A 16,976-nucleotide genomic window follows, 5' to 3' on the forward strand; every position below is an offset into this window, starting at 1 on the left:
GTATTGTTCATTAGAGCAATCAATTCAGACCCATCGAGATACATACAACTAGCTATTTCTCAGGGTCATCCAAGAATATATCATTTGAAAATTTATCAATAATCTAACATCCATCAATGAGGGCTTAAATTCGGTCGATCCAACTATATCCATACCCATGTCTAAATTATTTATCTTAATCTACATCCGTATTTGACTTAGAAGAGAGATCGTTTTTTTTTTTTTTTTTTTTTTTCTTTTGTTTGGAAGGGCATATGGAGATTTGAAGGTGTGACCAAGGGAGCAAACCCAGTCGCCCTTACCTATCTCAGCTAATCCCTGGTGGATAAGAAAAGAAAGATCTTAAGGTTGAAGAAAAGAGACATATCTTTAACAAGAAAAATCAACGGCATTTCTCGAAATGAGGGTATTTAAGTTATTAAACATTTTTATTTGACTTGGTCGAGCTGACTCCCAAGGTTTTAACTTGACTTGACTCGATGGACATTCAAGTTGAATCGAGTTTTCAGATTTAAAACTATGTTTTTGAGTGGTTTTGGGTCGTTAGAATTGAATGGGTTTACCATTAGTAAGTAATTGAATAGATTTAATATTGTGTTTTTTTGTAACAATGTTGCAGGTTGCTCCTTTTCTTTTTGTAATGATCTTCACTACTGAAAATATATTGCAGGTTGCTCCTTTTCTCTTATTGTCTTTCCATTGTAATTTATAATGCACTCTTCTTCCCTCATATTTTACCTTTTATTTTTCTCTTTTGTAAGTGATTCCTTCCTTCGAGCAGCACAAGCTTCTTATGACTTAACTTATCATATCCAACTTACATGTCTACATCCAAATCAAAATATATTTCACTTGACAAGTTATAAACATGCAGTCTGATTTGTAGGCCCCAAGTCTAGAGTTGGAGTTCTTGACCAATCCAAATGCTCTTTCAAAGTGAGAATAACCACAAGTAAATTCATTATAAATAGAAAGAACCAATACAGTGAATGCTTCTGAAGTTCTTTTATTGGATATGTTCCCACTACGTCATAAGGGGCAATAAATGACTGCTCTTTTACCGTCGCAAGAACAGTCGTTTTAAAAGGAGTTGTGTTTTAATTGTGATTACCAATAAAAGTCAGGAAAAACGGTTGTCTTAGACAGTCGTTTTTTTGGATTTATAATTTTTAAAAAAAAATTTATTTTTTCTTCATTTATAAATTGAAAAAATGAATCATTACAATCGGAAAAAATGTGCCCTGTTGACACCTAACGTGGTTATAGGACCAGAACACCATTCTGGATTGCAGCTCTTTTTTTCTTTCCTACAAACTAATGCAAATTTCAGAAAATGTTCAAATAGATTAAAGGCCAAATAACGGAAAAATATGCAAGAATCTAGTGTGCTCCCTATTACTATATATCAATCAACATTTTAATCCTCTGCAGACCATTAGCCATATTATTATAATGAGGGCAAGGAATGCCGTTCCAACCATCAGCTTCAACCTGAGCTTTTGAAGCCACATCTTCCTCCGAAGTTGCCTACCCTGCCTCTGGAAGCTATTTGCCGGAAAACAGGATATGCATCCTCTGCCCCTGAGAGAACGGAATTAACCTGTTACATAGTAACGATAACAGGATGAAACAAGACATTTTGCATTGTACGGTGCAAGACTTTGATCACAAAGTTTACAAGAAGATGACAAGTTACAAGGATAATCCTTGTACCAGATATATTTCTATACAATCTAGGTGATGAAGTGCATCAATGATTGGAATTGAGCACATTTTACTAGTTTTAGGATTCAGCTGCTTTACTGATAATGGGAGAAGCATAATTGGCAATTGCTGCATCTGGGGATTGTCTAAGGCGTCCAACAATCGAGTACAGCTCTGATGAGTGAAGGAATTGTCTGCATAGAGGGTGGGCACACATTTTCGCTAATAAGAAGAGAGTGATCTTTAGAGGTGACCCATTTACTGCATCCCTTCTACTCAGACCCAAAGCTACAGTTGAAGAGTCGGAGACAAGCTTTAACAAAGCCTGCAGAGAGCAAACAATGCAGTTAAAATGTCAAGGAATCTAGTGTCATGTATGATACTCTAGGCTGTAGGCTCAATCGAAAGCCTTAACTGGTTAACCACGAACATGCCCCCTCCCCAAACAAAAAAATAATAATAATAAATAAAATTTTCCTCCCATTTAACGTTTATAGCTAAAATGAATGTTATTAAGATCATTTAACTCCTTCCTCACTTAAACTAGTAAATTTGAAATGCATGATAGTCTGTGTAGCGTCAATTAGAAATGTTTTTAGGTGACAGATTTATAATGGTGGATAAAGAAAAAATGATTGAGAGACTTTTTAAAAACTTGAGCTTTATGTGAGAAGCATTAGTACTGGAGAGACGCAAGTCAATGGACTTTAGACAAGCCATCAAATCTCCATGTTTGTTAATAACATTTGAGGCTAACAGCCCACCACACGAAGGCCAAAAAGCCACCCCATGCTCGTTTAAGACATAGATTAAACTGACAGATTTAAGACTGGAAAGCAGAATGTACATAACTGACAGACCTGTATCGCTCCCTTAGAAACAACATCTTCACAGAGCTTGCTGGAGTTACGGACAAGATTACTGAGGGCACCTGCTGCATTTGCTTTGGACTTGTCTTCTTCCACTGAAAACAGAAGATTAATGAGTAGCGGAATGGATCTCCCGAGTTTCCTCTTAAACAGGTCATTGTGGTACACAGCGTTGCCAATCTGGAGAGATGAGAATGTTAGATCAACAACATTTGTTAAAGGTCAATATCACATAAATGTATGTTTTCTTCAGATATAATATCATTAGCTTTCAAACAAATCAGTAAATAGAATTAGGGCCATGAAGTCATGGTCGATGAAGTCACGGAAAGCAGTAACTCCACAAGAAAGACAATGACATATTGGAGAAACAGTCCATACAACACCTTTAGGTGATAACCCAACTTGATCCTTTGAGCCATCTAATTCTTGAAGATTGTCAGCTAATAAACAAATAAGGAGATGAGGTATACCATTTGCACATGCCTGTTGAACGGCTAATGGCCCTTCCCACTTAAGTCTGATTTCCATCAAACCAACACACCCATCTCTAAGGCCATGCCAATATGAGAGCATACCATTCTGGTTAGCAATTACTTCATTTGAGGATTGGATACTTACGAGGCCACATAGTGTGGAAGTCGGACGGATCAAAGGAATGGCAGTTTCAGAGACGGGGGATTCAGAAGGAACTCCACTTTCAAGGGATAGAACAGCTGCAAGAGCTAGCATGGCCGCTGCACAATGTGGTTGTAAGGATGTCGTCACCATAGTATCATTAGAAGAAGACTAATGGGCAAGGATCGAAAATCGAAAAAGCTGTTTCTTTGCAGAAGTCGTAAGCATGAATGATGCAGAAACTCTTCCAGACACCTTCAGACATTGTGCTATAGTTGCAAGGGTAAGACAAGAATACAGAACCACGACACGTGCGCTGGATATTTTGAACTTTTGATTAGTTGTTTACAAACTCTAAATACTACAGTCCAATTAGAATTAAAGAAATCAACTTTATATCATGTATAATTTAAAGGTTGGAGGATGAATGAAACTGAAAATATTGTAATGTGAAATTATGCAACAATGAATAGATTCCAAAACATAAATTTGACGAATTGCATGTCAGCTGCCTATATGGTCGAAATAAACATATATATATACACTTGTGTGTGTGTGATAGAAGCTGAAAACATTCCCATATGACCCATCAAGTGATTAAGCATATTCTCATCTTGGTATTCGCCATATGCAATCAACTACTTGGCATCAGCTATTATAGCTACAACCCTAACTGTTGGCTGTTTCAAAGCTGCCATGGAAGAAGCTACTGTGCTGCAAATATCTCAAATGAAATGGCTCCTCAGTATAAAGTGAAAAACAAACTTAGTATAAACATGAGCATTGACCTTCTAAATGACTCAAAGTTGATGAAAACATCAGCAGTTGGATGTGAAAGACAGGCTGCTTCAATGCTATGCTACGAATTAGAGCATCTTTAAAAACTAAAATTTGAATTATTGTATGACCAGCAACAAGAACAAAATTCCAATGTCTTTTAAAAAAAAAATTGAATTAATTGCTCAAAACTATCAAAGAGTGATAAAAAAATATCCATAAAATATTCTTAACATTGTCGTAGGTCATTATTAAAAGTAGAACTTGCCCACCACCGTTAGATGCATCATAACGATGTCTTTTTAAATCATGATCTAGAAAGCAAACCTAGGTACATAGAAAAACTTGTGGGTTTTAGCATGTCTATGGTATCATCACCCATAGTGTAAGCTAGTTAGGACCTTCAATATTCTATACCCTTGTTCAAGGGTTAAAAATTTATATTAAACTACTTTGAGAAATTGAAAGAAACTACAAGAAGTATGAGTGTAGGGAAACCACTTGGGGCTTACATGTTTCAAAAGTCACAGAACTTTATGAATGGGATTGTTCATAAGGTAAATTAATTTACTCAAGTAAATTCTGTCCAAATTTGAGTTTCTGGGTTTAACGAGCCCAATGGGGCTGGAAATACACATGTTGGCATATTAAATACACATATTTTTTTTAAAACTAAACTATATATATAATGAAATCACCTAGAAGGGAAGTTTGATCAATTTTAGGTCAAGTTCATATGCGGTAGAGTGTCACCTTGACGTGGTGGAAGTCACCACTACAATACAGGAACTTAGGCATTACCTTGCAGTTCATACAAGTAAGACAACCATAACTTGAAACCAATATGGCTGATTAGTCCAGAATACCAGTTCTCAGAACTAAATATTCATTACTAATTAGTCTGCCTCACAAAAAAAAAAAAAAAAAAGGATATCTATTATGGTCATATTGGAATCCTTGAAGTGCCAAATTCGGAAACAAACCTAAGATTTGACCCCGACTTCGGTGTTACCTCCTCAAACTTAGTTTTGAATAACTCAAACACATAAAACCTTTCCAATTATGAAAGAAAAATCAGAGAACTACATTAAATATTTCTCAATTCTTGAATGGTTCAAGGTGTTACTTGATATCGACAATCCAATATGGGCATGCAATCTGGTAAAAGGTCGAAGGAAGCACATACAATGGTTTCACTCTTACGATGTTCAGTTTACATTGTACTCGAGTTAGAAGTTAAGGTTAGAGTCCAGCTTCCTAACATACTACAATAATCAGCCATAACCACGGCAGATGGTAGACATTCTATTTAATGATGTGCAGCAGTAGTAAGATTTAATATGGCAGTGCAACTATGTTATAGCACTTCAATACTCATAAATCTTACAGCAATAATAAATCTTACGTTAGGCCAACTGATTTCATCCAAATTACAGGGTGCAACACAAATGTAGCATATGAGAACAGGAAGGTAATGCAACTACAAATGCATCAAAGAAAATAGTCAATAAGTAAAGTTGTCAATTTTTTTACCATTTTTGAGTTACTTCAATCATAAAGATCCTCATCATGTACCCATTCATCCTCACTAAAATCAGGAAATGAACGAAAACCATTCGCATAAAACCATTGACCTTTCTCAATTTTTCGGCAGTTTGGGCACTGCATCATGTAAAACCATTGACCTTTCTCAATGATCGCCCAAATTCATCTTTTTTTTTTTCTTTCGACCACCCAATTCAGGCGCAAAATGTACTAGTTTACATTTATAATTATTAGGTCTATAAGGAGTGAGCCAAACATTCATGAATCTGTAGGCAAAGAACATGACAAGGCTTATAGATGCTTAGGATACCACTAGGAAGATGGAGATATTGGTGAGGATGTGTGACAAAGAATAAGTGGTAGGTGGCTGAAGTAGAAATGTGCTTCTGAAGGATTATGTGACTGGCATGTACCAAAAAACTACATGCAAATTTACAAAACAACAATAATACCAAACTAATTACAAATACTAACCTGATCGAACCTTGATAGCTGTTCCACAGCATCATTCCCAACCAGTGCTTCACCGACAAACAGGACCAGGTCTGGCTTGTTGAGGTAGATCAGCTTGGAGAGTGCTCTCATCAATAGTTCATTATCCTGAGAACATAAAATACTTCTCTTACTTACATTGTTCAACATACCTATACAAAACAAATTTGCAATGTTGCAAGAACCAAACTGATATAACTGCGCTAATTCCAGTAAGAGAACATGTCCTATACACGGCAAAAAACAGTCCATGAGACAGGACACGTGGCAAATACATGGGCAACGACACCACCATTAAGACTAGTCAGGTCTTCTATGTCCAAAATATACCTCACTTGATCATCATAATAATCCTATTTTCACAGAAAAATGTCAATAGAGAAGGTTAGGATTAGAGATTGATCAATTATTTGGCAATTTGGCAAAAGGTGATCAGGTTCAGAACCATCAAGTGTTTGGTTTTCCTAGTCCCATCTAAATGCGTGCCACATATTTAAATGACGCAGACAAAAATAACCCTCCAACATGAATTAATCTATGTTGTAGCAATCCCAAAATATCTGAGATTAAGGTAGCAAGCATATGATCCGAAGAGACAAGCCTTAACAGAAGATATAGCTTTATATAGAATTGAATGGGAATGTAGGATTCATGTTGCTCACTCCCCATAGTTGGGTTAGGTATAGATGATGAGGAGAATATCATGGAACTCTCTAGAAGTTAATATGATACCTGCATTCGTCCAGCCATATCTACAAGAACAACATCTGAACCATTGCGAGTAGCCTCCTGGATGGCTTCCTTTGCAACAATTGCGGGAGCTTTTTCATAGCCCTTCTCAAATATGGGAATCTGGAGAAAAGGCAGTACATTGGTTACGATTCACTCAGTACAACCAAGATTGCAACAAATACAACATTTACAAATTTCTCCTCCTTGGGCCAACAGAGGCCCAAAGTTGAACATTATTGGACAGTGTGATTCCTACCAGGAGTCTACGTGCATGAGTCCTAAGCTGCTCAACGGCTCCTAACCGGAATGTATCACAAGCAGCCATCATGACACTGACCTCATGCTGCAGTAGCCAGTATGCAACCTGCAGAATAATGACATTCCAAAATTTGTTTATTTTAGTGAGGAAGGTAGGTGGATATGAGTCATCGCTTGATAAAACTATGTGGCAGGCAATTAGAGTTGACTGGTTTAATCATGTACTGTCAAAAAAATTAATCAGTTCATAGCAAGTACTAAAATTTCATCCATGTATGTGTTAGTGTAAATAAATTCTAAAACAAACATCTCTCAGCACATGGATCATACTGTAAAGAAGATTTAGTGGTTTAGATCCCATGTCCTAAATTGTAGCACATGGAGTGGGACAAAAAAAACCTCCTAAATAGAAGGTAAATACACAAATCAAAAAATAATATTGAATATTTTCCTACACTGCTGCAGGCATTCATCAGAGAGTTGTTAAGGTTCTCATTTAATATCTGCTACTTGTAAACAACAGGGCTGCTTAGATACATACAATTTTTTGCCAAAATCCAAATGAGTCTTCTCCCTTTCTCTCCCCCAAAAATGGTTATAAAGGATTTTTAACATAGTATATGTTGCTGAAGACATTCCTTCAACTTTTTAAAGGTGACAGGCTTTGATACAAGTGAGTCCATACCATTTGCTAGACACTCATCTGCGCTCTCTGCCAATGCATTTGCTGTCATCTGTGATATGTATAACCAATTCCGTTAGTCAACATATATGTATTGCAAAATCTGACACGTCCAATGCGGATACTTGACCCTTTTAAAAAGTCCACGCAACATAGATTTAATTGTACTCTTTTTTGGATGATTGGAAAAGAACAGAAATAAAGATTCAGAAATTAAATATATACATATATATATAGGGTCAGGTTCAAGGGACATACGAGAAAACATATGTAAAAACAATGTAACATTAATAAAATTTCAAAATATGGGTTAGAAATTTCAGATTGAGCTGATTTTTTGTGAGGATGATTTCTATGATGGGAAGATCATCCGAAAAAAAAAATCAGTCCAATTTGAAATTTCTAACCCCATTAAAAGTGATTTAGAATATGGACCGTCGATTTTTTGCCAATTTTTGTCAATAATTTGTAAATCACTTTTGATGGATTTAGAAGTTTCTGATTGAGCTGATTTTTTGTGAGGATGATCTTCTCATCGTAGTGACCATCCTTGCAAAAAACCAGCTCAATCCAAAACCTCCAACCCATATTTTGAAAAACCATTGTTTTTTCATATGTTTTTACATATGGCCCTTGATCCGCCCCCATATATATATATATTGGATGTTAATGTTCATCCTATCAGATCAATTTTTTTATCAAGAGCATCTCTTAAGTTGGACCCATCAAAAGGCGCAGGCAGGTTCAACCTGATCCCTTGATGGTAATGAATCTGAAGAAGGCTCGGGTCGGTCAATTCCAGCTTCTACAGCGGCATCCCAGTTTCCACTTTCCTCAAAAGATAGTGTCAACCTTGTTGCTTGAAGACCATCCATCACTGGCATGCATACATCCTGAATGGTATTACAAACAATTATGAATATAACTTGCTTGTACAACTCTCAACCCTTGCAAGCTAAATCTGCTCGATCCTACTTCCATCAAAGAACATGTATGGAACTCCGCTTGAATAACAAGTTATCGACCCAATATGAGAAGGATCCCTATTGTGCAGGTTGAAGGCTTAAAAAGGATGATTGGAAGGCACATACTTTAACCGAAAAACTTGGTTCCAGATAGCACAGCATGAGAAGACAGGGTTCAAGTACCCCAATTAGTTTGGTTAAGATTTAGGACTTTCATGATGATGACCAAGATATTCTTGATCCTAAAAACTTGTAAAATGAACCAAGAACTATTCAGATTCAAGAGATTACCATAAGAATGAGATCATATCTAGAAAAACATTGGAAAGCAAAACATGTCAAACAAAGTTGACCAGTTTCAAAAACATCTAGAACTATTCATATTCAAGAGATTACCATTAGAATGAGATCATATCTCTGACTCTGCAGTGCAAGCACAGCTTCGACACCATTATTCACAACAACTATGTCGGGACCTACTTAAAACCTTCACGTGGTCTTGATCTAACCTGGATAACATAGATCAATATCAACCAACAGCTAACACTAATAAACACAATTCATCCCTCATGTACAAGAGAGAAATTGGAACAAGTGCAATTAATGATAATTAGTTCAGAGCCATTAAACAAACAGGAAATCTACCTGGTTTATGAAAATAAGAAGAGTTTGGGACTGGCATAATGAGGAATGAATTTTTCGTAGTGCTTGTGTCATCAATCGTGATTGTACCTCTGGGAAAGAGCCATTTATAGCACCATCAAGTTCACATTGGGAAACAAGAGCCGTACCTGCAGAAGTCATCAGCTTATGTGAAGGAAAAGAAGTGAACTCGCAACTAAATGAAATAATTACTAACCACGGAAGAACAATGTCCAGCAATAGAATACCAAGAAAGTGTATAACTGATCCAAGAGTAGTACCACCTCACAGTTCCTCTTGTATACACCCAGGACAAACAAATTTTCAGCATTTCCTTATATCAAGAGAAATCTCTACGTAGAAAATATAAAATTATTAGTCAAGTGTTCTTGCAATGTCACCAATAATACTTTTAATTAATATTGTACTGTTCAATCCCAATCAAAGATATACAGAAAAGCAGAGCACATTTATTCATAGATACAAGATTTATATGATTTACATGATATTCACGTAAAGCCCACATCTTCAGTTTCCTTTCGGTGCAGAAGAAGCCATTTTGATCAAATTTACATAAAAGATAATAGAGTACTAATGATAATTCCATTTGCACACGGATTTCGCAATCATAAATGGTTTTAGCCTTGGAGGTTTTAACAAACGTCCATCCCTGTACTCAACTTAGTTAAGACAAAAAATGAATGAAGGGACTTCACAATTCAAGCACTCCAACTATATATCGGTCACATAATGGGTATTAATGGACCAAATTATGATCTTGTTGTGACTTAAAATCCAATTGAGCGAGTCATTCTTCTTGCAAAAAGACGCCCCAAGATCGATCAAGAATGATAAACAACGAAGATTCAAAATAGAGATCAAACAACCCACCGAGAGCTAGCTGAGATGGTAAGGACGGACTGGGTGTGCTCCCTAGGTCTTGACTTCGAATCTCTATATACTCTTCAACAAGGCTATATTTAAAGGCCTACATAGTAGGGACACCTAAAATATCAAGAATACACCCAAAAAACACAAGTTAGGGCCATAAATCAATAAATTTTCACATACGTTGTGTTCTCCGTAAATCTTACGACGAATTGGTTTACAACCTTCTCATTAGCATGGCAAAATGATTTATTAGTTTGACCACTTAGACAAATGAAAAATCAATCTAATGGTTAGCCCAGAATGAAAAATGATTAAACCAAATGACTAGAGGCAACCAAAGAATAGAGTTGGTAAGTATTACCAAAGAATTACTCCACTTGATTAGTTGGATCAATTCTAAACTAATTGTTTTCTGTGCATTACATTGTAATTTTAACCAGGTCAACCATTTGTTTGATGGAGAAGATGTTTCAGTCTCGATTGTTTTGTATAATTTTATAGACCTATAGTCTGTGATTTTTTTAAAAAGTCATGATTATCAAAAATGTAGACGACTAAATCACGATATTTTCAAAAAGTCAGGTAGTTTTTGAAAAATCACTTTAATCTTAATCAACGATTTTTTTAAAAACTAACAGATTATTTTTTCATTTAATATATAAAATAAAATACGTACTTTCTATAGTTCAAAATTTTATTCAACTTATCCGATGTTCAATTTCCTGACTTTATCGATCTTTTGCCAATTTTTTTTTGAAGCTTTCTATTACCAAATTATTCCCAAACCCTGACTTCGTCACTATGTACCTTGAGTCAACTCGATTGGCTTTTTAGTTGACTCACCCCTAAACTTTCCTAAGTGTTATGTTAGAATATCATGCATCCAATGCAAAATAAAATAGACACACAGAGATTTACGAGGTTCACCCATTTATGGTCTACATCCTCGGAGTGTGATTGATCTTCTTTATTTAGTATGGGTTTACAAAAGTATTTTTTTTTTCTGTCTTTCTCTCGGAGTCATTATAAATATCTAAAGAAAATTTATCAAATAATTCGCTCATGTTGGCATCCATCCATTCTCTTGCTTCGTCATCAATCGCTAATTTTGAAGAAAATGGTTCTTTGTGTAGTTGTCTTGAGTCATCTTCTGTCCATTCCTATAAATGATGATCTTGCTCAATATTGCTGGCTTGTTGTTGGAGTGAATTTACATTAACGTTCTCGTTGGATATGGAAGCAGACTTTAAAAATGGGTAATACCTCTGCAATGGATTACTTACACAAGTTCAAGATTACTGCTAATAAACTAGCTACTATAGGCAAACCAGTTGATGACTTTAATCTTGTCACATGTCTTGGAAAGACTTCGACCTGAATATGGTCCATTTGCCACCTCTGTTTCTCATAAAAAACCACCTATTATTATGAGAGAACGCTATGGTTCATTGATTAGTAAAGAAATTCGTATCACAAACTTTTTTTCAACGAATGCAACTGAAGCAACTGCCTTTGTGGCTAACCACTCTCCCTTACATTCACAACGGGGAAACCACTCTGGTTGAGGGGCCTCTCACTCATTTAGTAGAGGTCGTGGTCATGGAAAAGGTCGCAATGCTAATGGTGGTCAACATTTTAGACAACCACATACCAATCCGACTTCTACTCGTCTTATTTGCCAGATTTGTAACAAAGTTAGGCACTCCGCCCTTGATTGTTACCATCGCCTTGATCACTCATATCAAAGACGTGGAATTCCAAATCAACTTAACTCTCTTCATGACCTTCTCCTATTGTTTCTAATAATGGTTTTCGGTATTATTTTTCAATTGTTGATGACTATAGCAAATTTTGTTGGCTTTTTCCTCTTCAGTCGAAATCTCAAGCTCTTGCTACCTTTATTAAATTTAAAACTCATACTGAAAACCTCTTGAATGCCAAGATTAAATCTCTCCAAACTGATGGAGGGGGTGAATTCACGAGTAATTCCTTTCGTAATTTTTTATCCCTCGATGGCATCCACCATCGCATGACATGTTCCTACACTGCAGAACAAAATGGGGTAGTAGAACGTAAGCATCATCATATTGTTGAAATGACACTTGCTCTTCTTGCTCATTCTCACATACCTTCCTCTTATTGGACTGAGGCCTTTCTTACTTCAGTATTTCTGATTAATAGGCTTCCTATGCGTATCCTTAATCACATCTCCCCTTGGGAAATGTTATTTCATCGAGTCCCTGATTATTCCATTCTTAAGACTTTTGGTTGTGCATGTTATCCATACTTGAGGCCTTATCGAAATCATAAACTTGACTTTTGCACTTCCAAGTGTCTTTATTGGTTATAGTTTGCAACATAAGGTTATAACTACCTACCTCCATATTCCAAGTGTTGGGTGTAGATTTCACGTCATGTAATTTTTTGATGAAAATCAATTTCCATTTAGCTACTCTCCCTACTCCCCATCATCCATCACTATTTCTTCAGTTGGTGTATTTATAGGCCCATTACAATCTTCCTCCCATACGACTTTACCATCCTTACAACCCGATGTCCTCGTTCAATCCAATGAGACCCACCCACCTTCACCAAACCCCCCTGCAGCGCTGCGATTCAGTCCCTACCTCGGACGACATGGTTTAGTCCAATGTAAACCACCCCTTCATCAATCCCCCCATTCCACTAACCTCCCTCCCATTGTCATGCCTTCCCAACCTCAACTTATAACTACCTCTAAGCATCACATGATTACTCGATTTCGTGGTACCCCGCACACCCAAGACTATATTGCTACCCATTATCCTCTGGCCCTCATTGCCTCTACTCTACCTGTTGAACCTTCTAATTATACCCAGCATCAAAGGTGGTTGAGTGGCGAGCTGCCATGGCACAAGAGATTGATGCGCTTATCAAAATGGGTTCTTGGTCTTTTGTTCCACCCAAATCTAAACAAATGTTGTTGGATGTTGTTGGATGTCGTTGGGTTTACTAGATCAAGCAAAAATCGGATGGTATTGTTGACTGCTATAGGGCAAGATTGGTTGCTCAAGGTTATCACCAATAACCTGGTATTGATTACACCGAAACCTTTAGTCCCATAGTTAAGCTACTACAATACAGTTGGTTTTATCTCTAGCTATCTACTTTAATTGGCCCCTCAAACAACTTGATGTTTCAAATGCATTTTTGCATTGTGAATTAAATCAGGAAGTTCATATGACTCAGCCACAGGGTTTTGTTGATTCTCAACATCCTAACTATGTTTGTCAACTTCTGAAGGCCATATATGGCTTCAAACAAGCACCGTGTGCTTGGTTTATGCGCCTCACTCGATTTCTTGAAGAACTTCATTTTGTGAGCTCTTCTGATGAAACTTCTCTGTTTATAACGCAAATTTGATGGCAGCATTACTATTCTTTGATATACGTACATGATATGATCATTATCGGCAGTTGTACAAGGACAATTGCCCATCTTATTTCTCAAATGAAGACGACTTTTGCTATGAAAAATCTTGGTGATCTCACTTACTTCTTGGGTAGAGAGGTTTCTAGATCATCCAACTCTTTGTTTCTTTGCCAACACAAAATCTCCAGTGCCTACTGGTAAAAAATTGTCCAAATATGACGGTATTCCATTATTAGATGGTTCCGAATATCAAAGAATTGTTGGGAGTCCTCATATCTCACTTTAACATGACTAGATCTTGCCTTCTCTATCAACCAAGTTTGCCAATCCTCCCTGCAATCTCCTACAAGTACTCATTGGCTAGCTATGAAACAAATTTTTCGTTATCTTAAGGGGACTCTTGACTCTAGTATTACTTTTATGCGAGGAACTTCTCCACTATCTCTTCAACCAAGCTTTTTGTGACGCAGATTGGGTAGGTAGCCCAGATGATCGACGCTCTACAACCAATTATTGTTTATTCTTCGCTTCTAATCTCATCTCATGGAATGCCAAAAAGCAACCTATTGTTTCGTGCTCCTCCATTGAGTTTGAATACAGAGCTCTTGCACTACCGCTGTTGAATTATCTTGGGTCCAATCTCTTCTTAAGGATGTACATGTTTATTTATCAGCCCCTTCTCTCGTCGTTTGGTGTGATAATGTAGGGGCTATCTCGGTCGCTGAAATCCTGTCTTTCATGCAAGAACTAAACACATAGAAGTCGATTATCACTTTGTTCGGGAAAGAGTTCTCAACAATCTTTTGATTGTTCATTACATTTCTACTGTTGACAACTTGGCTGATCTGTTCTCTAAGGGCTTATCATCACCTAGATTTCATCTTCTTCGGAACAAGTCGACTGTTGGTTGTCCCCCTATCAACTTGTGGGGGCAGAATCGGCTACAGAATCTTATCCTAGGACCATTGATTCTCCAAATCTCAGTCCTAACAGAAAATCTTCAGCTGATGTCAATCCTAAAGGACAGGATCTGTTCCTCCTTTTATTTCAAGAATACCAATAATTTAGGAGTTAACAAATCAATGTAATCTGTAACAAAATTTGCAACAAATCTGTTTTGTATCTCTATATATTTGGTGTAACTCTAATCACTGAGTGTGCAGTGATACAGTCCTTTTACAACAAAGATTCAAAATAGAGATCAAACAACCCACAGGGGCTAGCTAAGATGGCAAGGACGGACTGGGTGTGCTCCCTAGGTCCTGACTTCGAATCTCTATATGCTTTCACAAGGCTATATTTAAACGACTACACAGTAGAGGGTGGTGGTACGTGGGGCTCGCCAAGGCAAAAAAAAAACAGAGATCAAACAAAAAACCAAGATTTACGTGATTCGGCAAGATTGCCCACGTCCACAGGCGGTGATGATAATTCTTTGTCGATGAAAAGCTACGAAAATATAATTTTTTAAAGCTTATGAACTTAGAATATATATGAAGTCTTAGGCCGAAACTTGCATTATCTAATGAAAAAAATTCCGCCAAATATCAAGAATACACCCAAAAAACACAAGTGAGGGCCATAAATCAATAAATGTTCATATACGTTGTGTTCTTCATAAATCTTACGACGAATCGGTTTACAACCTTCTCATGCATGGCAAAATGATTTATTAGTTTGACTACTTAAACAAATGATAAATCAATCTAACGGTTAGGCCCAGAATGAAAAATGATTAAACCAATGACTAGAGACAACCAAAGAATAGAGTTGGTTAGTAGGACCAAAGAATTGCTCCACTTGATTAGTTGGATCTCAACCATTTGTTTGATGGAGAAGACGTTTGAGTCTTCACTGTTTTGTATAATTTTACAGACCCATAGTTTATGATTTTTTAAAAATCCATGATTATTATAAATGTAGTTAACTAATCACAATAATTTCAAAAAGTCGGGTCATTTTTGAAAAAAATCATTTAATCTTAATCAATGATTTTTTTAAAAACTAACAGATTATTTTTTTCATTTAGTATATAAAATAAAATACATATTTTTTGTAGTTCAAATTTTATTTCAACTTATTCGATGTTAATTCCTGATTTATCTATCTTTTGCCAATTATTTTTCGAAGCTTTATATTACCAAATTATTCTCGAACCCCGACTTTGTTGCTATGTACCTCGAGTCGAGTCGATTGGCTTTTTAGTTGACTCACCCCTTAACTTTCCTAAGTGTTATGCTAGAATATCATGCATCCAATGCAAAATAAAAGACACACAGAGATTTACGAGGTTCACCCATTTATGGGCTACATCCTCGGAGTGCGATCAATCTTCTTTATTTAGTATGGTTCTTTATGTAATTCTCTCGAGTCATCTTCTGACCATTCTAATAAATGATGATCTTTCTCGGCTACCATATTAATATTGCTGGCTTCTTGTTGGAGTGAATTTACATTAATGTCCTTGTTGGATATGAAAGCAAGCCTTCTATCTAGTTCATCCATTGAAATGTCACTATGTAATATCCAATCAAAACGATCACTTAAAATATCTAGTGAATGGTCGTTTTGGGTGATCATGGCCACCATCACTGGAACTGCTAATGCTACTGTTGGTGGAGCTTCATTTGATTCCATCACTAGTACTGCTAGTGTTGGTAGAGCTTCATTTGATTCCATCACTAGTACTGCTAATGTTGGTGGAGCTTCATTTGATTCACGAGAAACTATGAAACATAAATAACCACAATCTTAGAATAACTATAAATAGGAGAGGAGACTGAGAAGGGAGGGGTTGAAAAGGCCATTGAGTCCATTACTGATTAATTAAGGAGCTGACTTTGTCATTGGATAATTTTTGACAAGTACCACATCGATATAACCATCGTTGATTGTAGGGAATGAGAGTCACGAAATGATCAGAGGGAGCTAAGTTGTAAGAGGTAACACAAAATCACCTTTACAAGAACTATTTTGAGATAGAGAGTGAATTGGAGGCTGTTTGACTTTGTCTAATTTTCCCATTCTTGGATACAAAGCCCTTCTCTTAGATGGATCAAAGTCCTAACAAGTAATCAATCCATTCAACAACCACAACGCAAGTAGGTCCCACACTTCCTACTACCGTCTGATTGATGCCTCAGCTCTTGGATTAGTACTAGCAAAATGAATGATCTTAAACCATCCCACCTATGAGACCAACAAAATTAATGGTAAAAAAAGCCCCCATTCCTTGTTTTTAGTACAAAAGTCAGCTTTATACAGCTTATAATCTGATAAGAGAGTTGTTAGTGATCCCCGCACTGTTTTTAATTCTCAAAATGGGGCAATAGGGGTTGGTTTACACTGCAATGTAGTGCAAAGGTTTACTAAGGGGAAAACAAAACCCAT

At 36.6% G+C, this 16,976-nt stretch overlaps 2 protein-coding genes across 4 annotated transcripts; both read right to left on the reverse strand.

The window, feature by feature from the left end:
* Nucleotides 1–1,372: 1,372 nt before the first annotated feature.
* LOC147398286 (serine/threonine-protein kinase TIO-like) lies at nucleotides 1,373–3,344 on the reverse strand. Its single transcript, XM_086447451.1, has 3 exons — nucleotides 3,195–3,344; nucleotides 2,565–2,753; nucleotides 1,373–2,029 (listed from the first exon to the last, which is right to left on the reverse strand). Exons 1-3 carry the CDS (start codon nucleotides 3,342–3,344, stop codon nucleotides 1,784–1,786), a joined length of 585 nt encoding a protein of 194 aa, XP_086303577.1. The 3' UTR covers nucleotides 1,373–1,783.
* A 7-nt stretch (nucleotides 3,345–3,351) lies between these two features.
* LOC147398287 (uncharacterized) lies at nucleotides 3,352–10,643 on the reverse strand. 3 transcript variants are annotated; one of them, XM_086447452.1, is made up of 8 exons: nucleotides 9,533–10,643; nucleotides 9,039–9,433; nucleotides 8,427–8,570; nucleotides 7,681–7,729; nucleotides 6,994–7,101; nucleotides 6,738–6,857; nucleotides 5,988–6,113; nucleotides 3,352–3,507 (listed from the first exon to the last, which is right to left on the reverse strand). In XM_086447452.1, exons 4-8 carry the CDS (start codon nucleotides 7,681–7,683, stop codon nucleotides 3,352–3,354), a joined length of 513 nt encoding a protein of 170 aa, XP_086303578.1. In that variant the 5' UTR covers nucleotides 7,684–7,729; nucleotides 8,427–8,570; nucleotides 9,039–9,433; nucleotides 9,533–10,643. The 3 variants fall into 3 exon arrangements, with proteins under 3 accessions (XP_086303578.1, XP_086303580.1, XP_086303579.1); XM_086447454.1 differs by having other exon boundaries at nucleotides 9,039–9,151; nucleotides 9,288–10,643; XM_086447453.1 differs by lacking the exon at nucleotides 8,427–8,570 and having other exon boundaries at nucleotides 9,039–10,643.
* Between the last annotated feature and the right edge of the window lie 6,333 nt (nucleotides 10,644–16,976).

This window comes from Akebia trifoliata, chromosome 7, assembly GCF_017979445.1.
Source record: "Akebia trifoliata isolate Shusen 1 chromosome 7, ASM1797944v1, whole genome shotgun sequence".
NCBI classification, from domain to species: domain Eukaryota; kingdom Viridiplantae; phylum Streptophyta; class Magnoliopsida; order Ranunculales; family Lardizabalaceae; genus Akebia; species Akebia trifoliata.

Bases quoted from the DNA above. Each gene is read 5' to 3' on its own strand.
- LOC147398286 (XM_086447451.1), bottom strand. From the start codon at position 3,344: ATGGTGACGACATCCTTACAACCACATTGTGCAGCGGCCATGCTAGCT. The intron at 2,754-3,194 runs GTAAGTATCCAA...TCATCTCTCCAG, and splicing joins CTTCCACACTATGTGGCCTC to ATTGGCAACGCTGTGTACCA. The intron at 2,030-2,564 runs GTCTGTCAGTTA...TGCTCTCTGCAG, and splicing joins TTTCTAAGGGAGCGATACAG to GCTTTGTTAAAGCTTGTCTC.
- LOC147398287 (XM_086447452.1), bottom strand. The intron at 6,858-6,993 runs GTAGGAATCACA...CCTTTTCTCCAG, and splicing joins CTCATGCACGTAGACTCCTG to ATTCCCATATTTGAGAAGGG. The intron at 6,114-6,737 runs GTATCATATTAA...TTATGTTCTCAG, and splicing joins ATATGGCTGGACGAATGCAG to GATAATGAACTATTGATGAG.